This window comes from Pelodiscus sinensis, chromosome 5, assembly GCF_052426305.1.
Source record: "Pelodiscus sinensis isolate ZL-2025 chromosome 5, ASM5242630v1, whole genome shotgun sequence".
In the NCBI taxonomy this organism is placed as follows: domain Eukaryota; kingdom Metazoa; phylum Chordata; order Testudines; family Trionychidae; genus Pelodiscus; species Pelodiscus sinensis.
The window spans coordinates 70874080-70901799 of record NC_143056.1 but is presented as its reverse complement, the minus strand read 5'-3'; the positions used below and the strand labels follow the sequence as shown (position 1 = coordinate 70901799).

Sequence of the window (27720 nt, the reverse complement as noted above, 5' to 3'; positions counted from 1 at the left end):
TGAGGTGTCTGCTGAGAAAAGCCGCTCCGCGTCTCCCTGGTCTGCTGGGGGGGGGGGGGGGCGCGCTAGCTTCGCGTCTCCCTGGTCTGCTGGGAGGAAGCAGCTAGTGCGGGGTTGCCTCACCCCGTTTGTAAGTAGGGATCCGATGTAAGTCAGATCCATGTAACCCGGGGACTGCCTGTACTGTAGTGGTTAATGTGATGTGTATGTAGGTGGATTAGAAAAATAAGAGCTTTATGAAGAAGCTAAATGAACTGAAGAAGCAACATGGTGGACACTAGATTTGGACTCTCGGGATCTTTCCAGCTCTGCAATTAGTCTGCTATATGAGATTTGACAAGTTACTTTACTTCTATATCCTTCCATTTTCCCATCTGTAAAATAAGGATGATACTAATACTAACATGCTTTGAGATCTATGGATGAAAAGTGCTGTATTGTTCTGCTCCAGTTCCCTCTAGTCTCATATGTAATTTATGGAATTACTTCTGTTTTTATGGAATTAGACAAATTACTTTACTGGATCAGGTCCTATAAGATGAAGTATTATTATATTTATTATCTTCATGACCGAGAGCAGTAGAGTGCTGTAGTTAAAATGGTTTCTGAAACTCTAGACTTACAACTCTTTAGTCGCCATATCTAGTGAAAATGCAACATGTCAGAAACAGTACAGCATCAGGACTATTTGTGAGTGGCTAATCAGTGACCCTGATGGAAGGAAACTATTGGCTAGAAACTTCTGAGAGCTAGATATTTCTTTCCTGGATACCAAACACACCACAATCCATACCTGCCAATGCACATCCAAACTTACCAAAGATGTGAAGACATTTTTTAAAATGGAGGGGAAGGGAACAATTACAAATTATGTCAGAATAGTGATAGAAATGTAGCCGTGTTAGTCTGGGGTAGCTGAAGCAAAATGCAGGACAATGTAGCACTTTAAAGACTAACAAGATGGTTTATTAGATGATGAGCTTTCGTGGGCCAGACCCACTTCCTCAGATCAAATAGTGGAAGAAAATAGTCACAACCATATATACCAAAGGATACAATTAAAAAAAATGAACACATATGAAAAGGACAAATCACATTTCAGAACAGGAGGGGGATGCAGGGGAGGGGGGAAAGGAAGGAAGGTAAGTGTCTGTGAATTGATGATATTAGAGGTGGGGAGAGTGGGATGTTTGTGAGTTAATGGTATTAGAGGTGATAATTGGGGAAGCAATCTTGATAATGGGTAAGATAGTTCAAGTGTTTGTTCAATCCTCTTTGGAGAGTGTCGAATAAATAAATATTTATTCTGCTGATACCATTATTGGACCTAACCAAGTGAGTTATAAGATCAAGAACACATATTCCTGCGCATTCAGAAATATAATCTATGCTATCATGTGCCGAAAGTGTCCGTCTGCTATGTACATTGGACAAACATCTCAGACACTTCGCCAAAGGATTAATGCCCACAAAACAGATATCAGACAAGATCACAAAGAAAAAACAGTTTCTTGCCATTTTAACCAGAAAGGACACTCTCTCAGGGTATGTCTACACTACCCCGCTAGTTCGAACTAGCGGGGTAATGTATGCATACCGAAGTTGCTAATGAAGCCCGGGAGGAACAAGGAGTACAGATAGTTCGGAATGGCTACGTAGTTCGAACTATCTAGCCCGTGCCGCGTGTAGCCGCGCGGCACGGGGTTCGCACTAGCCGGCTTTTAAAAATGGCGGCGCCGGCTTTATGCTAATGAAGCCCGGGAAATTCAAATCCCGGGCTTCATTAGCAACTTCAGTATGCATACATTACCCCTCTAGTTCGATCTAGCGGGGTAGTGTAGACATACCCTCAATGACTTAACCAGCTGCATTCTGCTACAAAGACCTTTTACATCTGCACTTGAAAGGGAATCCTCTGAACTGTCATTCATGTTAAAATTCGACACTCTCCAAAGAGGATTGAACAAACACTTGAACTATCTTACCCATTATCAAGATAGCTTCCCCAATTATCACCTCTAATACCATTAACTCACAAACATCCCACTCTCCCCACCTCTAATATCATCAATTCACAGACACTTACTTTCCTTCCTTTCCCCCCTCCCCTGCATCCCCCTCCTGTTCTGAAATGTGATTTGTCCTTTTCATATGTGTTCATTTTTTTTAATTGTATCCTTTGGTATATATGGTTGTGACTATTTTCTTCCACTATTTGATCTGAGGAAGTGGGTCTGGCCCACGAAAGCTCATCATCTAATAAACCATCTTGTTAGTCTTTAAAGTGCTACATTGTCCTGCGTTTTGCTTCAAATTATGTCAGGACACTAGAATAGGATAGCTCCTATAGAACTCGGAATAGAGCTCGATGAAATAAACATACCAAGAAGGTCTTAAATCTTCTCAGTTTTCAGTTAAACTACGGGACAGGAAACGCAGAGAACCCTTAGAATTTTCCCATTTTATTGTTTCTATTTTCTTTGATAAAATTGGGAACTCTCCCTCTTGAACTAGGAGTGGTTGGTAAGAAAATTCGTAAGAACATAATAACGGCCATACTGGGTCAGAACAAAGGTCCACCTAGCCCAGTATCCTGTCTGTTGACATGGCCAATGCCAGATGCCCCAGAGGGAGTGAACAGAACATGGACTCTTCAAGTAATCCCTCTCCTGTCACCCATTCCCAGCCTCTGATAGAGGCTAGGAACACTATTCTTACCAATCCTGGCTAATAGCCATAGATGGACCTAACCTCCATGAATTTATCTAGTTCTTTCATGAACACTGGTAAAGTCCTGGTCTTCACAACCTCCTCTGGTAAGGAGTTCCACAGGCCAACTGTACTCTCTGTGAAGAAAAACTTCCTTTTGTTTGTTTTAAACCTGCTACCTATTAATTTAATTTGGTGATCCCTAATTCCACACTGGTGAGAGCCATATGCTGACAGAGAGCACTTTTTGAGAGAACCACTATAGTGCTCCCTGTTCAAGAGAGGACACTGGGGTTACAGCTAGGTATTGGGTTGTCTGCACCCCTTCCACATTAAAGACACGCCTCACAACACCACTGGGGCTGTCTACACTACTTTTTCTGCAAGAGGCAATGCAAATGAAGTGCGGATTAGCATTTTCTCACGCTTCATTTGCACATTCTCTTTCATTCCGTTTTTTGCGCTAGGGGTTTTTGTGCAAAAACAGGCACTGTGGCAGTGGTAGTTTTGCACAAAAAACCCTTTTCCCACAAGATACTATGACTGGCAAAGGGTTAACTTGACTAATAGTAACACATCTGTGAAAATGGTTGAATGCAACTCCTGAGCCTTAATAAAATGCAGGTGTTTTATAGTTAAAAAAAATCAGCCTCATACTGCAGCAAGCATGTAAAAACAAGCACCAAATGCTGTGGAAAAAATGTGCTATTGGATAATGAGAGCGCAGTTTGGAAAGGCAGCAATGGGCTGTGCTAGGGAGCTGTGAGGAATGCAGCAGTCACTGATTGAGGTCTACCTTAAAGTTCACAGAGAAAAAAAACACATAAATCTTACAAGAACCGCTCCTCTGACCACATGAATTTGGCCTCCAATGTATTATACCAAGGATTAACTTTTGTCATTCTCCTCAGTTATTATGGCCCCGTCTCTCAGTCTCTCCATCCAGATTATTAAAGACATAGATTATTTCATTCTTTTCCTTCCTCTGTTTTCTAGTCTATGTTAATGGCACTCATAAGGTACACACATAGCATATACAGGGGCTTCCTATATACACACACATCCTGTTCTCTGTTTGGTGTAAGGACAAGACAAAGAACTTTAAAAATACATAACCTTTTCCCCTCTTTGTACCCACCTTTTGCTTCCACAAAATCACTGTAGAGAGCATTTTATCAGACACATTGGTTTGAGTGCCTACAATTTTATTAGAAGAAATGGATCTGTTCTGAGGGACTGAACCTTGATTTTCATCTGGTTATTAGTCAGATCAAAAGTAGATTATTAATTATTGTTACTTTTTTTTGTATTACTGTAGCACTGAGGAGCCCTAGTTATGGACCAGCAACTCACTGTGCTAGATGCTGTACAAACACAGAACAATCTAAGTATCAGACAACAGCAGGATACAGACGGGGTAGCATAAATAAGCAGTGAGAGACAGTACTAGTCAGCAAAATAGCCAATAGCCTCTGGACACTAGTGGTCTCATCACTGTCAGGTTTTTTGTAGTCAGTCATCACAGCAAAGGGATTTAAAGGAGTGCAATGAGTGACTTTGCGGGAAGTAGAACACAAAGACTTGGGGAAGCAAGAATCTGTTGCCCATGGTAGCAAGTGCCTGCCCATGGTATTCATGGCTGGTGAGAGCAGGGCTTTTACAGTATTGTCATCTTCACAAAGTAGCTCTGTGATTAGTAACACTGAGATGGCTAAGGATTTTTGGTATCTGTGTAATGAAAGTCACTGCCCAATGTAACAGCCTCTATGAAAACTCAGCATCTTAAAAAGAAAAAAGGAACAATTATCAGATTGAGCACAACTTTTATGATACTGGTGTCCTTCCCCTCATGGAACAGAAGGAAATAGCTGTTCTTCTCTATTTTGTTATTCTATCAAGGAGAGGAAAACCTTTTGGCATAAGAAAGTACTCAACAGCTTTTAGCAGAGGATACAAGAGCAACAGCAAAACTATACCAATCCACTCATCAGAAGCTACCATTTCAGGGCAGATGAAGCAGGAATAAATACTGAACAAAACATGTTTAATTTGTACCCAGAAACATTTAACAAGTAAAATGAAATCAGGGCAGCTGCATTAACTCATGCCAGCTCTTGTCATAAGTGAGAATTCTGCTCCCATTTTAACAGTATGAGCAAAAAAAAAAATCCTCTCCAAACTCCCACCCTCAACTAGCCCATTCTTGCTTGATATGTTATCACTGTGTGGCAGGCATCTTTGCATCTATGATCTCATTCCTACAGGTCTAGGATAGTGCCAACCTAAGGCATCAGCAATGATGGAGAGGAACAAAAGGCTGAGGAAGAAGGGGGATGGGGAACATTCTTTCCTCGCTTTGACATACCACCTTCTGCACACTCATTGAAACATCTCCCTCTCTGAATTCCCACCATCATCAAAATCTAAATGAGCTTTAAGAAGTCTCTTTTCTAGACGCAGATTTAAAAATAGAAGTCTATATTGCAATAGGGAGTCTAGTGGTAGAGCCTTGCATTAAGTGTATCTCAAAGATTCCCATCAGGACTCTGATCCAAAGCCCAGTAATAGCTCTGAGAGTCTTTCCACTGACTTCAGTGGGTGTTAGCTCAGGCCTGATTTGAATAACCTAGCATAGAGTCAGCTCGGTAACCATGATTTTCCTCTGCCCTTCGTCTCTCCTCCAGCACTCCCTGGGATTTTGCTTTTTCTCTGGATTCTACTCTCATGTATGACTAACTTACTTTTGCCTTCCTCTGTTTTCTTGTCTATATTAATGGCACTCATAAGACAGACACAAAGCATGAACATGCATCCTATATATACAGATACTGTATACACATGTTATCCTCTTCTCTGTTTGGTGTAAAAACAGGACAAACTAGTTAAAAGAACTTTAAAAATACATACAATACATTGTGCAGCTCTCTGGAGTTTTTGCCCAAGTAAGGACATTGGGATTTGGCCTATGGTCCTAAAGGAGGAAATATTCTTTAAGACTGCAAAGCCTGGTCTACATTACGACCTTAGTTCGAAATACTCCAACCCCAAGTTTGAATTTGTAAGTGGTGTGTCCACAGTACCAGATCTGCTATTCTGAAATAAGGGGCCATGGAATTTGAATTCTGTACTCCTGTTTTTCATGCGGAATAACACTAATTCCGAACTTGTAAGTCTAAAATAATGTCAGTGTGGATGCTCTGGTGCCGCTAATTTGAATTAATTGGCTTCCGGGAGGCCTCCTGCAGCTCCCCAGACTGCCATCCACATTAACGGAGCCTGTCTCGGACTAATTTTGGTGCTTCCCTATAGTGAGGACACGGAAGTTCAAATTTGTCAAATCAGGAGTCCATAAGTCAAATTTAGTAAATTTGAAATAATTTCCTAGCGTGGACATGGCTCAAGTGGGACAAAATGTCTGAATATTTAAAAGGTATCCAAGTGACCAGTAGAATCAATATGCTATGGCACAGTTGTCCCATTCCTCCCAATCCCTCTGTGTTCACTTTGCAATTGTTTAGGAAGAGCTGAGATGGGTGCAGAGGCCTTTGCCCCACAACAGGGCTAAGAGAGGATGACTGAGTAGCCATGAACATGGTTCTGTTTGCTTTCCCTACCCCATGCATTACTGGGGGCTGTTTTCAAACATTTAATTAAAGCTTTTGTCTGAATGCTCAACCCAAAGATAGCCGTGTTTTCTTGAAATCACAACACAGGAACACCAAGGAAAATACAGGGGTGTCGCATAAGGAGACAGGAAAAGACAAATGAATAAAGAAGCATATCAACTGAAGAATACATTTCCCAGAATACAGCACTCAAAGGTCATGAGGTCACAGATGCTCAGCTGCTCATGCATATCATCTATTCTCTCCGCTCGTATGCTTGCCCCAGCGAGGACAAAGATTTAATGAGAATGGGGTTAACATTTGCAGTTCTCACCCTTCCTCAGCCCCTACATCCGAAAACCGCTTTGAAGATGGTATAGGCACACATTGAACTAACCCAGTGCACAAGCACAATCTGGGGTTTTCTGAGCAGGTACAAAAGTACAAGGTGGCTTTTGTCCTCAAACTGGCCTTGATATGAAACAAACCCATAGAATCAAAGCCTCATTCCATTCAGAGATGAAAAGGACTTTACTGCATTAGGATGTCTTGTCTGCCACTTCCCCCATCCCCTCCTTCCTGGCCAATACACTTGCTAGCAAACTTGAGTTCTCAGATTTTGATACCAGCTTTGATTAAAAGTGTATCTGCAGTAAAGTATGCATTAATGGTACAATTGTAATGGATCCACACACCCGAATGGGAGAATTAAGGATTACCATTAACCACTCTCGCTCTAAAGTTAATTAGAGCAGTCTGTGCACAGATGTTTCAGTTGGTTGTGGATCTTTGGAGGCAATTTTTAGGTCTTAATTTGGAAATAAAAGTATCAACTACCTAGATCAAAACAATTCTGTGGGGAGGAAAGGGCCTTCATGCCAACACTAGGTTCTACTGATGCTCAAAGACACACTAGTAATTAGAACCAACCATAACATACTATGGAGTCTTCTGCAGAGTGAAAAGTATTACACCTCCCACTCCCAGGAGTCATTCCATCACGCAGTTCTTATCTTGCATCTGTCCCCATACTAGCCAGAATCTGGTCAGTAGCTATGCACATGGGAGTTTGCATTAGTTTCTGTTAGCCAGCACATTGCTCCTAGGACATCACAAAGTCGTCCCACTCAGTCACAACAGCAGACTGTTCAGAGGTTTGTTAGAATCAAAAAATGACTGTAAAACTGGTCCCATGTTAGTGCAGATACACTGCTGGTGTAATTTAGAAATCAGCAATTTCTGATTGCCATCTGCTCATGTCTTCACAGCCATATTTCAGTGTAAAGACAAAAAACAAGCTTTGCCACTCTGTCAGCCCTTCAGAGCCAATAGTCCCACCCAACCTACCGTGAATTCTCCCCCACAGCTACTTAGTCACTTCCTGTCTTTGAATGTCACTGTAAAGCCTCCTTTCCATTTTAGTCTGTTTGACATTAAATCCTAGTCAAACTTCCCTTCCCCCAACTTCCATTACTGCCACCTCCCACTCCTCCCTAACCGTAACACTCACCCCATCCACCTTTGCCTCATCCTAACCTTGTGGGTGCACAAATTGTAGGCTGTAAATCCATGTTCATCTTGTTTTAGTCCCATACCTTGCTCTGTCCTGTGTATCAGTCACTCTTCAACTCCAAGGGTACGTCTGCACAGCAGGACTACAGCTGAAATAAGCTAAGCAACTTGAGCTATTTCAATTGCATAGCTTAAGTTGAAATAGCTTGTTTCAACTTTTGGTGCTCTCTATACAGCAGGAAGTCTGAGGAAGAGCACTTTTCCTGCAACTTCCCTTACTCCTCATAAAAGGAGGGTTACAGGAGTCTGAGTAAGAGGTCCTCCAGCTTGACATGTTGCCATTGTCAAAATAACTGTAGTGTAGACGTGGACGGTGTTATTTCAGAATAAAGTTAGTTATTCCAAATAACACCACTGTGTAGATGTACCCCAAGCCATCATGTTCCCTATTCCCCCCTGTCATTGAGAGAAGCATGGCATAATACAGTGGTATAAAAGTTACCATATGTACTGTATATACTCAATCATAAGCCAATTTTTAAAAAAGAATGCCATAGTAAAGAGTGGCTCATGAACAGGTCATTGGGTTTCACTTTTTTTTTTAATGTGTGTGTGTGGGAATGTCAGCAAACTTCAGTTCCCAGCCCAGCAGGGGAAATCACTTGCGCACTGGGATGTTTAATGTACCTGGAGTGTCTGTAGGCACAGAGCCTCTCCGCTCCTATTGGCTGCTGTTCTCCAATCCCAGCCAATGAAAGCAGCGCAGGCTGCGGGGGAAGCTGGCTGCCACTTCCTGCTGCTCCTGTTGGCTAGAAATGTTGAATCACAGATACTGGGAGCTGCAGGACTTCATGCCTGCAGACACTCCAGGTAAACAAACTGTCCTGACATGCCAGTGGCTTATGCTGATGAGCTGGGACCAGAAGTTGTCAAAGAGCCAATAACTGGAATGGGTTACCTAGGGAGTTGGTGGAATCTCACTCCCTAGAGGTTTTTAAGTCTCGGCTTGACAAAGCCCTGGCTTGGTTGATTTAGTTGGGATTAGTCCTGCTTTGGACAGGGGACTGGATTTGATGACCTCCTGAGGTCTCTTCCAGCTCTACGATTCTATGAAAGTCAGTTTCTGAATGGGGCATTGTGATTTTTTACGGTTTTTTTAACTTGGAGGGGTTGGCTTATAAACGAATGAGCTTATGATCTAATATATACGGTAAACTTATAGAACAGATGTGATGGTATCAGATTGGAATTCAGTGTGTACATAGATGTCATGGGCAACCTCCAAAAAAGAAATGGCACAAGCACCAAATGGCTACTGCTGTGTGGTGGCAACCCCTGTAAATTAATTGTATCATGACAGCTCACTCATGCTCACTCATGCCCTTACAACTCAGCAGAATGGCTTGGAAATAGACATAACCATTTCCCTCTTGTGGCCCATGAGGGATTCTGATTCAAAGGCCTTGATTCTGTCCCCTCCACCTATTTTGGGGTGATTCCCAGCTGACCAGATCCACAGTTTTGTAGTCCATTTGCACCATCATAGCAAACACAGAATTGGTCCCAGTATTTGCTGTAAACTATTTGTTAGGGTATTTTATATTCACCAAATCTGGAACTTCATAGTCTCTCTAGGGATGTGAAATCCCGGTTAATCAGTTAAACATTAGGTTTGCCTAACATAGGCGTGCGCACAGGGTGTGCCGGGTGTGCCTAGGCACACCCAAATGTCTCTGGCCCGCTAACAACTGCTGGAGGAGGAGAGGGATTTGTGATGGGGCGCGCCACAAACCCTCACTTTAAATTCCCTGCGGCCATCTACGGGGCACTGTGGGGCAGAGAGCGTGCATGTGCGGCCTGCTGAAAGGCCAGGCAACAGGTGAGAGGCCCGGCCATGACATGACGTCTTGGCCCAGGACTTTCAAACCGTGCGGCCCAGCTCCACAAGCAGCGGAGGCCCGACTACAAACATCGGCTGGCCAGCCCGAGCCATTTTTACGCTCCGGGCCCCGCAGCACCGCCCCTTATGAACCCAGGGGTGCCCCCCCAGCCCAGCAACACCGCGTAGCCCCCTCCAAATCCCCCCCCAAGCCCGGAAGCACTGCGCGGCATCCCGGGGATGCCCCCACCCGGCCCGGCAGCACCGCGCGGCCCCCTCTCCCACCGAGGCGCCCCAGGGATGCCCCTGCCCGGCCTGGCAGCATCGCCTGTAGCTTGGGCCAGCTCTGACTCCAGCCCCACAAATTGGAAGGCAGACGCCAAAGGTAGGGGAGGGGAGGGGAGGGGAGGGGAGGGGAGGGGAGGGGAGGGGAGGGGAGGGGAGGGGGAAAAATAAGAGGAAGGAGTGGGAGAGGAAGGGGCTTGTGCTGAGGGGAGGGGGGCAGGTCAGGAGAATAAAGGGGGAGGCACCAAGGGACAGGGTGGAGGAGAGACAAATGCCAGGGGGCCAAGTGGAGACAATGAGGAAAAGGGCAGGAGGGGAGGTGTCAGTGGGAGGGGGGGACAGGGTGATGTTGGGAGAGGAGAGGGGAAGGGCATTGGGGTTTAGAGGGGGGAGGGGGAGGTGCTGGGAGAAGGCTTGAAAGAAGGGGTGGGCATGAGGAAGGCAGGGATGGAGCACGGCATGTGTGAGGGCACAGGGGCATGAGGGAAGTGGGGACAGGGTGGTGAGGGGGTGGGCATCAGGGAAAAAGGGGGCAGGGACAGTGAGGGAAGGGGGAGGCACCAGGAGGGTGCAGGGGTAAGTGAAGGTGCAGGTGCCAGGGGATTCTGGGGGCGAAGCAGAAGGGCAGACACCTGCAGGGGAGGGACCAGCACCAGAGGAGAGAGGCAGGGCAGGTGTGTAGAGGGAGGTGTTAGGAGAGGGGATGAGGAGGGGTAGCTCATATGATCAGAGTGGGGCTACTGGAGGAGTGGGCAAAGGGGGGAGAGAAGGGCTGGTGGAGGGGGGCAGGTCTCAGGAAGGCTGAGGGCAGTGAGAAGGGCAGGAGTCAGGACAGCAGAGGAGGGTGAGGGGTTGGGGGCAGCAGGCACCAGGGAAGCTGATGGAGCAAGGGGAGGAGACATGGCAGCAGTGGGAAAAGGTTTATGAGATATTTATTAATAACTTGGGTGCCACAGTGACACAGCCAAACAAGCCATATGAACTCAGTACTGGTGCACAACACAAAATTCATTCTGCTCATGGGAGGAAACTCTTAGAGGGAACACTTCCCCCAGCCTCTCCACCCCTGAGTTAATGTCACACACATTGGGGTAATGCAATGCAACTGCAGGATAGTTGCATGAGGGGAGTTTGGGGGGGGCAAACTAATTCCTATTGTTAGGAGGATAGTGGGAAAAGTCCTTGGGGGGGTTACATAACACCTTTTGGTCACGCGTCCATCTTGCCCAGAGAGTGTTACCTCCAGAGGTGTGGCCAGTGGGGGTCAGGGGAGTGGCTAATGGGGGTCAAAGTACACTTTTTAAAAATTCTTTGGGTGCATACCCTAACAAAATGTGCTGCGCATGCCTATGTTGCCTAATGTTTAACCAGTTAACCAAGAAGGATCTGGGCTGGGGATCCTGCTCCAAGCTCCATGCTGGAGCTGGCTGCCAGCTTCCAGCCTTGCACTGCATAGCACTCCAGGGCTTCCCACAAACAGAGGCTTCTCTGCTGGACCAGCCTCTGGTGGACAGGTGCTGCACCAGTCCAGGCTCCTGCCCGTGGCAGACAAGGAGCTGCTGCAGCCCTCACCAATTACAAGTTACCCATATCCTTAGTCTGTACTTTTTTTTTTTTTCAATGTAGCCAGTATCCACCATCACTTCCTGCCTAGCTTCCCACTGTCTGCCTGCTTTGTACCCTCCTGCCTCTTTGGCACTGTTTACACATCTGGATTTCTTCATTTTCTTCTTGTTTCCAGTTACAGAAACAGGTTATAAGGCAAATAAAGCACAAAGACTTCCTATCATGCAAAGGGGCTGGGGAATCAACTGTATTAGGAGTGAGGCATACGACATTATGAAGAATCTCCTTTAAATTCTCTCATCCCAAATTACAGTTTTGTGATGCAATCGCCGCCTCTCGCTACCATCTCTTCTCTGCATGTAAGATGAAAACAGCCACTTGAGCCCCTTCTAGCATGCTTTTGAGTGGGCCTGATACGAGGCTCCGAGAAGAGATAAGCAACACATTGAAGTTATAGTATCATGGTGAAGGAGGTCAAGAAATGGATAGAAACAAACCATCCCTCCAGCACTGCCTTTTTGCTGAATACAGAGATAGGTCAAAGAGCTCAGATTCAAGAGTGTGGCTGGAGTCAGTGGCCTCTCAGCTGATGACAGATTAGACTCAGGGCCTAGTAAAAATATAGTGATTAGCTCTGAGCGGCATCCTGTGTTTGTCTCCTGTGCTAGAGGAATTACTGTTGCATGCTGTGATTTTTCCCAGCAAACTGTAATTATGTCAGAGACCCTCATTCCTGTAATTTTTTTTTTTGACAACCTATGTGTAAAAAGACTGAGTGAGAAGAGGTGGTGAGTGTGATGGGAAGCAAGGGAGACACTTTTTTTCCTATTTCAGTTTAATTAGCAAAAGCTCAATTAACTCTTTGTTCCCCACACTCAGACTGCTCCTGTACAATTTTACAGCCATCGCTGTCAAGTTTTGAGTCCCCAGAAGTGTCCTAGTCAAGCTAAATCTGATGGGCTAAGTCCTCTGCATAGTCTCAGGTTCTAGCATTTCTTAAATGAATGCCGTGCCTCTGAAGGGCGCCAGTCAGACCTGCCCAAAAGAGGGCTGCATTGAAAGGTGCCAGATTGACATTGCTGGAGCCCCCATTGTGCTGTGAACTGCTGCCCACTGGAGACTTAGCAGGATGAGCTAGCTTTGCAGTCTCCAGAAGTCTCTTCTAAGCTACAATTTAAGGCAGGGGTGCGCAGTAATTTTCAGACAGGGACCACTCGTAGAATTTGGTAAGTGGTCAGGGGCCGCACTTTTCTACAGTATTAATGGAGAAGAGGTGCAGGCTCTGGTATGCAGTTTGGATACAGGAGGGAGCTCTGAGTAGGGGATTAGGGTGCAAGAGGAAGGGCAGGGGGGGAGTTTGGAGTCAGGTGGGGGTTGTGACCAGGGGTTGGGGTGCCAGGTACAGGCTCTGGCTCAGAGGCACTTACCTTAGGTGGCTCCTGGTTGGTGGCCCCGTGAGATCCTCGGACAGGCTCCTAGGCTGCCACAGGCCCACACGCTGTTCCAAGTGTCCGGCTGCTGGGGCCAGTGGTATGCCCTGGAGAGAAGGGAAGTCTCCGCACCCTGCCTCCATCCCCAGCACCATCTTCTCAGCTTCCCATTGGCCAGAAACCAGCCAACGAGACTTCAAGCACAGTGCTTGTGGACACATGCAGCACAGAAACCCACTGGTCTCCAACCCCTAAGGGGCGTGCTGTGCCACACACATTGGCCCCAGCAGTCAGCCAGTTTTAGCTAAGTGTGCGACCATGGTAGCCAGGAAACCTGCTCAAGGGTCTTGCCAGGCTGCAGCAGGCTGGATTCAAATGTTTAGCAAGCCGTATTTTGCCTATCTCTGATTTAAGGGCTTGATCTTAGAAGGTGTTGGGTTGCACATGCTCACTAACATGTTTGAAAAGATTAGTGTGGGCAAAGCATCGTCCCCTTGGCTCTAACACATGGTAAGGGCCGATTTCTACTTAAAAGTTTTGCCAGTGTAGCAACGTTAATTAAAGAGTTTGATATTTTTCTGACATTTCTGAACCAACAAAAGGCCTAGTGTAGATGCGAGTATGCCTGCAAAAATGGGCTTTTGCGAGGGGCATTTAGTTCATTTGGGGATCTGGTATCAGCTATATTAGCAAAACAACATTTTTGGTGGTATAAACTCCATTTATACAAGAAAGGTTTGCTGGTATAGCAAGTATTTTACATGGACATGGCCTGAATTGGTCAAGTTAAAGCCTAGGCAGTCCGTAGATTTTATTTTGACCAGTTTAGCATGTGTTGAAGGCAAGGGTGTTTTGTCTATATTTGACTTTTAGAATCCATTAGCAAACACTTTCTAACATTGGACCTTTTAATCTCGAGACAAGGTCAGAGTTGTTATAGATGGGAGATGTGTCACCCATCTATATCAGCCAGACTGGGCTGGCAGTGGAGGGAAATGTATGCTGCAGTCCTTGCAGAAGTGCAACAGTGGGCAGTCGTCCCCCCCTTCCCCCCACACACACACCACTGTTGTCTGAGTGCTCCATGATGAGGCATTGTGTTGTCCTATTGGATCCGCTTCAAGTTCCTGAGCCAAAATGTGCACTGGATTCTAGGCTTGGTCTACACTTAAAAAACTTAAGTAGTCTAAAGCTATAGCACTCAGGGATATGAAAATCCCACAACCTGGAATGTCACAGTTATGCTGACCTAGCCCTGGGTATAAACACAGCTAGGTTGCCCGAAGAATGTTTCAAGCAACCTAGCTACTGTTATTTGCAGGGGTAGTGTTGCTACAGCAATGGCAAAACCCCTTCTGTCGCAGTACTGTGTGTCTCTGCTGCAGGATTACAGTGGCACAGGTGTGGCACCACAGATATACCACTCTAGCAACCTTAATATAGACGTGGCAGCTGATGCCAGCAACTTTCTTGGATGGAATTAGCACAAAGGACATTTTGAGTAAGAGGGGGGCAATGGAAGGGGTTGAAATCAAATGGAAAGGGTTAGGGTTATTCTTCATTTCCTTTCCCAGCTGTTTCATGTGATGTTGCTGTGAGCTACTGAACAGCTGCTGTGTTCTACTCCAGAGGAAACTGCATTTCAGCAGTGAGTGAGCCTGACTGCTAAGGTGCTGTGGAATGAAAGGGGCTACAGAAATGGTTCTCTCTAATTTGTTATTTTAATACATTTGGGACCACAGCACCTCTACCAGAAATGCCATTCTAGTTCCTCCCAGCTGCAGCTTCTCTCAGTCACAGGGTGTTTCTGGTTTTAGCCCTTGTTAGTAGATGGATCTTTTCTTTTCCCTTCTAGGCAGCTCCTTGAAATATTCTCAGTGGCTGATTCTGAAATTCTGAGGAGGGGCAAAAGATGTTTGCTGCCTTTAAGGCTTTATGACTCCAGGGCTGGTGGAGATAAGGAGAGTGGGTGGAGGAGTGGATGTATTGCAAGTGCCCAAGGGCTGAGAGGGAGAGCATTCTTTTGCATCCATTCAGACGCTCAGCTATTTCCTGCTTTGCTCCTACAGTCAGCATGCTCCACCTGCTCTTACTTAACCATTTCCTGTTTACTGCTTTCAGAAACCCTGTGGTGCAGTTGCTAGGCTAATCTGTCACTGGATCGGACTATACATACAGTCTTTTTCAGGCAGCCCTTTACAGGCAGTCCCCGGGTTACATGGATCCAACTTACATCGGATACCTACTTACAAACGGGGTGAGGCAACCCCACACTAGCTGCTTCCCCCCAGCAGACCAGGGAGATGCGAAGCGGCTTTTCTCAGCAGACACCTCAGCTTGAGAATAAAGGACTGAGGGAAGTGAGGTGTGGGAGAATAAAACTGAGCTCCGGAGAAATGTTTGGCTAGAGTTTCCCCTACAATATGTACCAGTTCTGACTTACATACAAATTCAACTTAAAAACAAACCTACAGTCCCTATCTTGTACGTAACCCGGGGACTGCCTGTACTCAGAACTTGTTCACTGTAGTATTAGCATCATGTGAGTTTTCCAGAGAGATCCAGCAAGTGTATGTGTGCATGTACATATACACATGTACATTTAATTGCCATTCAAGGCAAAATTCATCTTTAATGTAATGAAATCAAGTGTGACATTAGGGAAGAATTTGCTCCTTAGTTTCTGTCACTTTCTGTCTTTGTTTTCTTACTGTGCTTGTTTCTTGTTTCCATGGACTTGACCCAAGAGATGAGCCCTACACTGGAGGCAAATTCCCCTCTCTTTAGAAAAGAAGCTATTGAGATGTTTTGAACAAAGAGTCACCCTGTTGCTTTCTAAATAGCTTTACAACTGTCCTGTCCCAAGAATGAGGGATTTGTCTCCATGGTTTTCCCCAACTCTAAAACATTTTCTAGCTTTGAAGGCAGTGAGGGGGATTTTTTTGATTTCCCATCCCCTCCTGTTTTTCTTGCTTCTAAGGTAAGAGGCAAACAGCATGGGAACCGAGAATTAGATCTGTTTACAGCACCAAAGTGTAGATGGTTCCTAAGGCTTAATATTTCTCATGCAGATCCTTAGTTTTGGCAAAAATAATTTTAAAGGGACACAGGCTCACAATCACTTTTTTTTAATCCATGATGCAAACCACCTTTTTTTAATTACAATATATTGAGCTATTCAACATCTCTTTTTCTCTTCATCCTTTGTGCTAGGTTTTACTTCTTTTTTTCATTTCTGTCTGCTTGGTCAGTTAAAATAAGATTATTCCTTTTCACTTGCTGACTCTCAAGCTCTAGCCCAGCGCTGGAATGTTTGGGTTGTGGTGAACCCTGCAGGGGAATGTTTATTTGTGAAAAAGCAAACAAAACCAACCTGTTCCCACTGCCATTCTTAAAAAAAAGAGTCATGGAAACATTTCATTTGGGATTAGGGTTTGTTTTAAAAAAAGAATCTGGAGCCAGCTTTGACCTGACTGTATCCCAAAGGTATGTGCTGCATGTCAGTGTTATACTGCTATATATGAGAATTGCAATTACCTTTTAAGAATGCTGCAGATTTAGGTCCCATATACATTAAAGGATTTTGCCCTCCATACTTGTAATGTGCCAGTGTAAAGCATACATTTTACCACTGTGGCTTTCTCTGCTAACTTATCCAAGTCATACCTGCATAGTTTTGTATTTGAGCAGCAGATCTACATTAAGGATTCACAATCATATAACTGCGTCATTGTGTATTTTAAAAAATGTGCCTTATGTAATGGAGCCTGGTGATTGTAACATGGATTTTCACTATTAAGTGTTAGAGATGCGAACAGGACACCTTTGATGCCCAAACAGCTACCAGCTGCAGGAATAACATAACTCCACTTATATCAGGGTATTTTGAAGTGCCCATCAACTCATCTATGAGATGCTTCTCTTTAATCAAGAAGACAAGTGGATGTTTTCTACACAGCAGTACTTTCAGATTGGATCACTTCTATGAAATGGTTACATTAGTGTTATCAATGGCACTAGCCTAGAATGAGTCACACCCACTCTGGGCATGTTTTGCTTAACCCAGCAAATCTCAACTTTTTCCCCGCTTTTCACAGGGTACAGTCCTGTTAAATGAATAACTTTATTGCACCATACAAGTCTTCCTACAGTAAGTCCCTGCCCTTTATGCTATCTGTGAATCTAAGGGCTCAGCTGTTTCAAAATGTTTAGGTTCGTTGCTTGTCTTCCATTTATGAGACGTTTTCTTTTGCTACTTTACTTTCCTGTTGCATATCAGATTTGGGACCCTGGAAATTTCTTCTTCTTAGAAATAATTAGATGTGATTAAGAGAAAATGTGGGCAGAATAATGGTGAAATGTAATGATGATGAGGTCTAGAGTAGTGTAGAATATTCTCTTCTTTACATCTAAGATGAACAAAGTTCGGGATTTTTTTATAACATTAATTTCTGTATTGGCGATTCATTTGCATTTCTGAGCCGGGGTTGGGTGTGGTGGAGAAAGTAAAAGGTTCAGTGTCCAGAGACCATTTATCCTCATTTTAGCAGGTACTGGGGGAAGTGTGTTCCCTTGTACTCCACTGCAGCTGTAAGCCTTGCCAAGCCCTTACATTCTTTTCTGAGTATGTAAAAGATAAGATAAAACATGAACACTCAGGAGCTCATCCTGCCCCAAGAGTCTCTCTCTCTCTCTCTCCCCACAACTTGGAATTGGTGGAACAGACCCAGTATTTGACATGTTTGGGCATTTTCTTTCTTATTGCTGCTAACTATGCAAATGAAAGTAATTGAGGGCTGGGAGCCTTTCTGAGGCAGTTTGACGTCCTGCAGAGAGGCAGAAAGGAATAAGCATAAGACAGAGCTGAGAGCACCTTCTTAATCAGCTCATCATCATTTTTAGACCTCAACAAACACTAGAGACAAAGAAGAGATGAAGAAATAAATGTCTCATCCTAAAATGCTTTTTTCTGTTGCTGCCCCCTAACAGTGACCCAAAACACTGACAGTAGGCAACAGCAGGACTCAACGTTTGGATTTCAGAGCAGGTTCAAAGGACATGATGGATTATTCTCTCTGCTCTAGGATTCCCACCCTTGCTGTCACTAGTGAAGCTGAAGTGGTGTGAGCAACAGGTGCAAAATGTTTGCAGAATTACTCGCGTGTAGACAAGGCCTAAGATTCCCCCAACTACTCCCAATTCCCACCGTAGCAAATGTGACCTAAAGCATTATAAAAGTTTCATTATCAGCTCTCTGTCCTGTGACAGAGATTTGATCTCTCATTTGGGTCCCAATAAATCCCAGATGATCTTTCATTTGGGTCCCAATAAAATTATGATTTTTTTCTGGGCAAAACCCCTCTCTAGCTTAATATCAAAGAAATTAGGGAAGGAAAAGACCTCAAAATCACTCAGGACTTGGCTTCATGTACCCCAAGAGGTGGTAGCCAATGTTTTTTTTTGTGATGGTACTGCCCGGTACGCAGTACTGGCACCTCCATACGCAGTACTAGAACTCCAGTCAAAGCTCGACAACTTTTCCCCTGGAGTATCAGCACCTTTTAGTTAGTTTAGTTAGTTAGTTAGTTAACAAAAAAAGCACTGGTGGTAGCCATGTTGACAGTAGAAGCTCTCCTGTCACTATAATGCTATCTACATGGGGAAGAGGGGAGGGTAGAATATGACTGTGTTGCTCAAGAGTGTGGATTTTTCCACACACCTGAGCAACATAGTTATCTGAGGATAGCATGATGCCTCTCTTGCTTGCTTCATTTCCAGTGCAGTTTTCAGTAATGGTGCCTGTCTCTCACAATCTATGTGGCTGCTGGAATTACTTACATTGCATTTGGGACTTTAATGATAAAGCTTATTTTATTTATTTAAATATTTTTACCCTGCCTTTCTATTTAAAATATTCAATGCTGTCTCATCTACCAGTTTCACAAACATTGATTGCAGGGCTTCATCTAATTTAGATTACAAATGAAAAGTGGCTTTGTTTTCATCTTAGCCTGTATTTGTGAATCACTTCAGCATGACTAGTAGTATTTGTTCAGGAGAGGGACCAGCGCTGAATCAGAAAGACACTGAAGTGTGCTGACAGAACTGTCTGGGACCCTAGGATGCTAAGAACAGCTGCCAAACCCACCTAATTTCCGAATGTGATCCACCTGCAGTGGGATGGTGTTCTGAAAGCTGCAAGGTTGCTGTAGGTCGCTGAGCCGTTATCACCATTGCTTTCTGAGAGAATTTGAGAAATACCAACAGGGTCATGCTTGCTATTTTGCCCCATGGCCATGCTAATAGAGGAAGTTGAGAGGCAGCAGCAGATTACATAAAGTAGGGAAATTCCCGGAGATCTCACCCAGACAATCTTAAACTGAAGTTGCTTTGCATGCACAATACTCTGCAATTTGCCTGTAGCTCCAAGAGGGGGTTATGTAGCCATACCTTTCTCCTGCAATCATTCTGTCCAGTTAAACCAGCTGAGCCATGGAGACAAAGTAAAAAGCCCTGAAACGGTGAAACTGATTCTGTTCCACCCAGCTCACAGCTATATGGAACTCCAAGTGATTCAGTCTCTCGCACTTCAGGATACACATTTTGATAATTATATTTCCATAGAAATAACAGCTGCCGACACTACCACTACTATCAGTAGCTGTGGAAGCTAATGTTGCTTCTAAAAGCATGCTGCACTTTGCAAAGATGTGAGCATGGAATAGTAGTACTCACGCCATAGGTGAAATTGCAACTGCATTTCCTTTAGAAAGCCAATTTGGCAGAGAGTGGGGGCTTATCAAATTCACAAATAAGTCATAGCAGCCTCACACTGGTAGATTGAATCTGGGGAATTTTTCTACAACATTTGAAATGAATTAGACGCAATGTTCCTGACGTATGTCACTCATCTAAAAGCAGTGTAAATATGGTTCCAAAACTCTTCTAATTTTTTGGCCCTTTGTAGAAAACCAACAGAGAGATGGAGACAGAAAAACTTTACTTTACTGGACTGTCCTAGTTGAGATATAATACCCAGGACCAAAACAAAGTTGTTTTGTGTGAAATTACAAGCTATTAACCTTGTATTTAGTGGCATTGCTGAGGAATGTTGGTACAAGATCATTAAGAAAAACTGTACTTCTTTAGCCCCCTTCCAGACATCAATGCATTTCCATTACTGGGGAATCTTATCAATGGAAAAATAAACTTTTTCTAGCAAAAATCTTCTTACTGTATTGAGTTTTAGAGCTGTAGCTTGTAAATGGGCCAGGAACATGAAGTAGAATGTCTTAGAGTAGCGGTTGTTAAAGGGTTATTAGCAGTTGTCTTTGAGGAAACATAAAGGGAAGCCACAATCCTGTAAGACTTCTATTCTCTTCCACAGCCTGCAGTTTGTGATTTTAGTGTTGTGGTAGCCATGTTGGTCCCAGGATATGAGAGAGACAGAGTGGATGAGGTCATATCATTTATTGGACCAATGGCTGCTGGTGAGAGAGACAAATGTTTGTGCTTGCACAGAGCTCTTCTTCAAGACTGGGAAATGCACTCAGTGTCACAGCTAAATTTCTGGCCTTCAAACAGCCCAACTTTGCCAAGCACATCATCAAAAACAAGCTCCCTGCCGACCAAGATAACAACTCAAAGTGGCACCAGACTCTGGCAGAATAACAGTTGCGAAACCTGTAGTTGTACCTGTGCTGCTACGATGATCAACACCCCCCACAACACAACCTTCAAGACTTATGGACCCTACACATGCCTATCACAACATGTAATGTTCCTCATCCAGTGCATTAAGTGCTCCCAATAACAAGTATGTGGGTGCAACCAGGCAATCAAGCCACACTCAAATAAACTGACACAGAGAAATGGTAAAAGTGAAAAACACAGGATTATCCATGGGCAAACACTTTTCCAAAACTGGTCACTCCAGATCTGATCTCTCAGTCCTGATCCTCAAAAGAGCCCTGCACAACACTTTCAAAAGACAACCCTGGGAGTTTAAATTTGTAACTTTGCTAGACTGTAAAAATCATGGATTTAATACAGACACTGGATTTATGGCTTATTACAACAATCATCTGTAACCCACTAACCTCCCGTTTTTATACTATGTCTGCAGATGTGTGAACTGGCCACTTTACCTTGTATGGTATTTTACAATATGAGTTAATCTCTTAGGCTGAATGATCTGTTCCATCTTGTGTTTAGCTGTGACACACGGACTATATCTACACTACAAAACAATGTCGACCTACGTTACCACACCGTACAGCCATCGCAGTAATTAAATCACTTTTGCATGTCCATGTGACACTCCTTGTATTGGTGTGCATGTCCTCACTAGGAGCACTTGCACCAATTTAATTGTCAGTATGGGGCATTGTGGGATGGCTTCTGAAAACCAGCAACAGCCAATGTGAGCCACATAGTCTCTACATTGACACTGCACTGACAATGAGCTAAGCGCTACACCTCTTGCAGAAAGGGATTTAAGTTGACAGAGTGGTTGAGTTACCTTGGCAGTAGCAGTATTTTAGTGTAGACATTTAGGATGCATCTACATAGCAGAGCTTAACTCAAAATAAGTTACGCAACTTGAGCTACATCAATTGCGTAGCTTATTTCAAAATTGGGAGCATCTACACAGCACTTATTCCAAAATAGAGCACTCTTCCTCCATCTTCCCTTGCTCCTCATCCAATGAGGGTTACAGGAGTCAGAGTAAGAAGTCTTCCAGCTTGACAGTATTTCAACATTATTTCAGAATAACTGCTTGCTGTGTAGATGTGGACTAAGTTATTTCAGAATAATGCTAGTTATTTGGATATAATGTTGCTGTGTAGATGTACCCTTACAGAGTTAGGCTGATGTAAGCTGCCTTGTGTAGACATAACTCTGGTGTAGAGCAGGGCTGAATACCTTTACCAGACCTGAAGAGCTCAGTGCAAGCTCAAAAGCCTCTCTCCTTCACCAGCAGGTGATCCAATACAACATATTACTTCACCCAGCTTCGCTCTCTAAATTTGCTGAGTCATCTGCACCCTGTCCTCTTCCAAAGCTTCCTGCACTGAGGCACATTCTGTGAAGCTGTAAAAGGGACTCTGCACAAATTACTTAGGCTGGGTCTTGCACTAAAATATTTTGCCAGTATAGTTTTGTTGGTTGTGGAGTGATTTTCTTATGCCATTCCTATACAGGCAGTCCCCGGGTTACGTACAAGATAGGGACTGTAGGTTTGTTTTTAAGTTGAATTTGTATGTAAGTCGGAACTGGTACATATTGTAGGGGATACTCTAGCCAAACATTTCTCCGGAGCTCAGTTTTATTCTCCCACACCTCACTTCCCTCAGTCCTTTATTCTCAAGCTGAGGTGTCTGCTGAGAAAAGCCGCTCCACGTCTCCCTGGTCTGCTGTCGGGGCGCTAGCTTTGCGTCTCCCTGGTCGTCTGGGGGGAAGCAGCTAGTGCAGGGTTGCCTCACCCCGTTTATAAATAGGGATCCGATGTAAGTCGGATCCATGTAACCCGGGGACTGCCTGTTCTGGCAACAGCCCTAGTATAGCCTCAGGTATGCTATCAAGAAAACTGTTTTCATGGTAGAGTGTATACCAATCTGCTGGCAAAAACACTTCTTTGCTGGTGTAAACTGCATCTACACTAGAAGGGTTTGCTGTAGATAATTATTAGGTACACCAGCAAACTTTTCTATTGTCGCCCAGCACAGCATCAGCAGACAGAGGGCTTGTCTTCACTATATAGTAGATCAACACTGCAGCGATTGATCCACTGGCATTCGATTTATCATGTCTCCTTAGATGGGATAAATTAACCTATGAGTGCTCGGAGTGGGGCTGGAGCCAGAGATCCCCCCTCCCAGCCCTCAGAGGTGTGCAGCACTGAGCTCTGGCAGTGATTTAAAGGGCCTGGGGCTTTAGCCACTGTAGCAGTGGCAGTGGCCCGAGAGCGCCAGGCCCCTTTGAATTGCCGGGCCCTGGGGGAATTGCCCCCTTTGCCTCCCTACTCTTATCAGAGAGCAGCCCCTGCCAACCTTATTGCTTATAAGACACCATGGTAAATACATCCAACTTCAGCTACTCTATTTGCATAGCTGACATTGCTTAATTTAGGGTTGGGGGATGTAGTGTAGACTGGGCCCCAGAGGAGAGAGACAGCATTAGGCAGGAGAGAGAGTTGGAGAGTCTCTTCCTTCAAAACTCCAAGTACACCATAGGGAAGGACTTATTTCCTACCTGACACTTCGTCCCTTCTGAACTGCCACCTCAGCTAGTGCTGATATTATCCTGGCTCCTTTCAATCCATTAACTTGCCTGTTCCCTCCCTCCTTTCACTCAGCTTTATTGGTTTTCCCTCAAAGCTTTGATAGCAAACAATAGCGATTGGCCTATGCAGGTGTTGACTGCTCTGCAGGGTCCTTGAGGGAACTGTGCTTTTCTATCCTACAATGGAGCTTGTCTGAACGATCAGAAGTACATATTTGCCTAGGACTATGGTACCTTGCGGTGCAATTACTGGCAGCAAACAGGTCCTTTCAGTCTAATTCCTCTGTCAAACAGGAGGACGTGATCTGACTGGTGATTCATTATTACCTGGGATATTTTGATCCTGATAATTGCTGGGCACTCTTTCAGTTCATTATCTCACCTCTTCATCTGCTTACACCATAGCTCAAGATGATCTTACAGAGTGCTCTTATTGTAGTTATCTTTTCCCAACAGACAGCAGAGCATCGGGGACATGGTGCAGTTAATCATAACCATATAACGTCTCTACATTTGTACAGCATGTGTACTTTCTGAGCGCCTCACACACTATATACGTCTAGCCCTGCTGAAATGGGATTGGGTCTGGGATGGGAGGCAGCAGCAGGAAGAATGCTAAGGGGGCTGGAGTTTTAGCCAAAGACAAGAGGCAGGCAAAGTCCTAATCAGAGACACAGGTTCCTGATGGAAATCCAGTTTTCCAAGACCCCAATGAAAAGCAGAAGTAGCAAACATAGCTCTGTAGAGGGAAGACTCTGCAGAGATTCAGCCACCCTGTGGGGAAGGGCTTCAGTCCCACCTTCTGGAGTCGGGGAGTAATTTTTGTTGTCAGAAAGGGTCGTGGTGCAATGAAATTTGAAAATCCTTTGCCTACATTCTCTGGTGACCAGAATATATAACACCAGACTGATCGTATGGGCCAGCCATGGACAAAAGATTCTCTGGCTTTGTCTATACTTCACAGTTTAAAGCACAGCTGCAGCAGCACTTTAAACTGAAAGTGTGACCATGGCATGAGCGCTGGGAGAGAGCTCTCCTAGCACGCCACGTAAACCACCTCTGCCAGGGGAGTAGCTAACAGCGCTGGGAACCCACCTCCCAGCGCTGTAGCCTGATTCACGCTGGTGCTTTACACTGTTGTCACTTGCTGTGCTTCAGGATGTGATTCACACCCGAGCCAGAATGTTACAGTGCTGTAAAGGGCTACTGGAAACTTGGCCTCTGATGCCGATATGCTTTACCACTGAAGAGAGAAGAGGAGCGGGCAGAATACCCCTAGCTGACTCCTGCTGGGGGAGGAGGCATTAGGGATAGTGAATCAGTGGCAGTATGTGATGGGAGAAATTAGATACTTCATTGCATTTCGGTAGATGATACTTATGGAAATTACATTTAGACAAGCCCATCTTGTCACTGTTCCTGTTTCAAGGGGAATGAACCACTGAAAGTGTTGGTGAGCAACAATACTTGGTCTGTATTCACAGCTGTTTGGTTAAAAGTTGGAAAATAATTTGCGAGTCCTGCAGATCCCCCATATTTTTAAACCTTTTACCTTGAGACCCATGGTGTCCAACCAGTTCAGAAGCCACTATTGTGGGGCTACTGCTAACGCGAACAAGCCGCACTCAGGTGGCTAGTGGCTAGTGTGTTGGACACCACGGCTTTAGACTACACGCTACAATATGGAAATTGGGTAGGTGAGTGAAGAGGGTTACATCCCTATCAGCAGGAAGTCTCTTCAGCCTACTGGGGACCTTAACCAGGGATCTAAACTGTCATTTTAAAAGTTAACCAGTTAAACACTATCTTAACTGATGAACTGTGGAGCAGCTCCCTGCTCACAGCATGACATGGTAGGCCCAGCCAGGCTGGAATAGCCCCCCGCCCGTGGCACAGGCTGCTCCGGCCAGGCTGGGCTGAGCCTGCTGCGTCACAGGCAGGGGCTGCTTGGGCCAGGCTGTGCCCACCACACCGTGGGTGGTGGGCTGCTCTAACATCCTTTGCTTTCGTGGGTAAAACTGATGTCTGATTTGCTGCCGTATTCAGTAGGTTTTGTCTCTGCACTAGGAGAAATGCTACCATCCAGGCATGACCCAAGCGCATACAGTAATTCACTGACCTTCTTCATTGTGTGTTTCAGATGGAAAGGACCACCCAGATGCCAGCTGGGAAGGCTGCAGTCCTGTTCTGCAGGCCATAAGAGTGAGGACCAGTATCTTGAAGGATGGCTTCCCCAGTGCCACTGCTGATACCGTCAAGCTAGAACCTCCCATATGAAGAAGCTGTCCCAGCTGCAGAGAGGCATAACACAGATATTTTACCAAATGTGATTTCTTTAAATTCCTATGAAGCAGTTTATAGAATTGCTGATTCTTTTACCTCACAGCAGAGTGACTTTGAATGTGGTTCTTATTCTTTGTACATGAGCAGTCATATTATATTTAGTGATATGAAAATTCTCTGTTAGTTCTGGTTAATTTAGGTGACACGCTGGAGAACAGTTGCCGGATTGGTGCTCTAAGATAGGTGCAGCACATGCATCCCCATCTTACCTACAATGGTTTTGCCAGTAGATTTCCTGACCAGGAAGTTCCACACTCAAGAGTGAGAGGAGAGTTCAGTTAGTCCTAAAATGTCCATTCAAAATCTTCAGGGAACTACTGAACCCACCAGTTGGGTGGCTCTTGTATCTGATGTACTTTAGAATCCTCTTAACCTGTTGTGTAGCTCAGTGAAACGTAATCCGAGGCTTGTGGCAATTCGGGGTTGAGGGAGAAAGTAGCAGTGATTGCAATCTCACCTTTCTCGTGGCTGAATTCTACAAGATTAGTGTGTATGTCCACTGTTCAGCTTGTACCATCTTCGACACACTTCACATTCACTAACGCTCAAAACACCCTGCAAGAAAGGAACTAATGTAACACCAGTCTTTTATGTGTACCCATTTTATGGATGGGAAAACAGAATCAGAAACTGAGACCTGTTCACGGCCACACCTAATCTACACCTAAAAATTAGGTCAACCTAACTACAGTGCTCGGGGAAGTAAAACATTTGCAGCCGATGCAACATGGTTAGATGGAGTTAACTCTCATTGTAGACGCAGCTAGTCGATGGAAGTGTTTTCTTGGAGAGGAGGATTTATTACCACTTTAGTATAGACATGGACAGATAAGTTCCTGACTCCTAATACAGGCAGTCCCCGGGTTACATGGATCCGACTTACATCGAATCCCTACTTACAAACGGGGTGAGGCAACCCTGCACTAGCTGCTTCCCCCCAGCAGACCAGGGAGACGCGAAGCTAGCGCCCCCCCACAGCAAACCAAGGAGACGCGGAGCAGCTTTTCTCAGCAGACACCTCAGCTTGAGAATAAAGGACTGAGGGAAGTGAGGTGTGAGAGAATAAAACTGAGCTCTGGAGAAATGTTTGGCTAGAGTATCCCCTACAATATGTACCAGTTCTGACTTACATACAAATTCAACTTAAGAACAAACCTACAGTCCCTATCTTGTACGTAACCCAGGGACTGCCTGTACTGTGCAAGCACAAACCATGGCTAGGGAGGTCTGGTTTTGAACCAGGCAGTCCTCTTTTGGGGTGGTTTGTCCCCTATCTAGTACTGGGACAAAACCCAGACATGATTTTGTTTGGTATCAAATGAAGCTGCCGTTTTTCCGAGTGTGCTGCACTGCTCCCTCTGGCACAGCCTTGAACACACCATGCATTGATCAAGAGAGGAAACCAAGTGATAAAATGCAAAATGAGAGATGCGGGAGAATGCTAAATGATTAGAGAGGGTTTCCCATTCTCCTCTAGCCAAGGTTGATAGTAAGTGAAAGGCATCAGCATTTTGGTGAGCTTTGTGAAATTAGACACTACCAAAGGCAGTTTAAGGTCTCTTGGGACCCTGGGATGGAGCAAGTTTGGAGCAGGGGGATGATGCAGGAACTTTGGCCCTGCCTGATTTCTTCTGCTTCTGGCTTTGCCCATGATTCCACCCTGTTCCTCCTAGTCCCACCTCCTATTCCCACCTCATTCCACTCACAACCCTGCCTTGAGATGCTGCCCCTTCCTCCTCCCTATTCCAGAGGTATACCAGAGGTATCCCGGAAAAGCAATGCCATGTCCAAGGAACGTGTCTGCTTTTCTGAAAAAAATGTTGGAAAAGCAGATGCATTCTTTTGCCATTCCTGCAAACCTCATTTTACAAGGAAGAAAGGATGGCTTGAAAGAGCAGGTTATTCTTGAAATTTGGTGCCATGTAGATACGCCAAATTTCAGAAAAGTGGAAAAAGATACGCAAATTGCAGTGTGTAATTTGTGTCTCTTTTTCTGACTTTTCTTTGTAGTCTAGATGTAGCCTCTTTTCCACCTTCTCCCACTGCAGCCCTGACACCAGTCTGGCTGCTGCACTGCAACTGGAAGCAAAGGCTCCTCCAAACCTAG

General features: G+C 44.8%; 1 protein-coding gene and 1 long non-coding RNA gene across 4 annotated transcripts in view; one reads left to right on the top strand and one right to left on the bottom strand.

Annotated features, from left to right (window-relative positions):
• RAD51B (RAD51 paralog B) overlaps window positions 1–25726 on the top strand; it is a 625639-nt gene extending 599913 nt beyond the window's left edge. For 2 of the 3 annotated variants that reach the window (XM_075927356.2, XM_089778529.1), the window contains one exon: window positions 25411–25726. In XM_075927356.2, the coding sequence (XP_075783471.2) occupies window positions 25411–25547 (137 nt within the window). In that variant the 3' untranslated portion in view covers window positions 25548–25726. The remainder of the gene's footprint in view (window positions 1–25410) is intronic. The other variant, XR_016349667.1, reaches the window with a different exon arrangement.
• LOC142829150 (uncharacterized) overlaps window positions 1–27720 on the bottom strand; it is a 114090-nt gene that overhangs the window by 25304 nt on the left and 61066 nt on the right. The window contains exon 3 of the long non-coding RNA XR_016349668.1: window positions 25390–26168. This is a non-coding gene — a long non-coding RNA (uncharacterized LOC142829150). The remainder of the gene's footprint in view (window positions 1–25389; window positions 26169–27720) is intronic.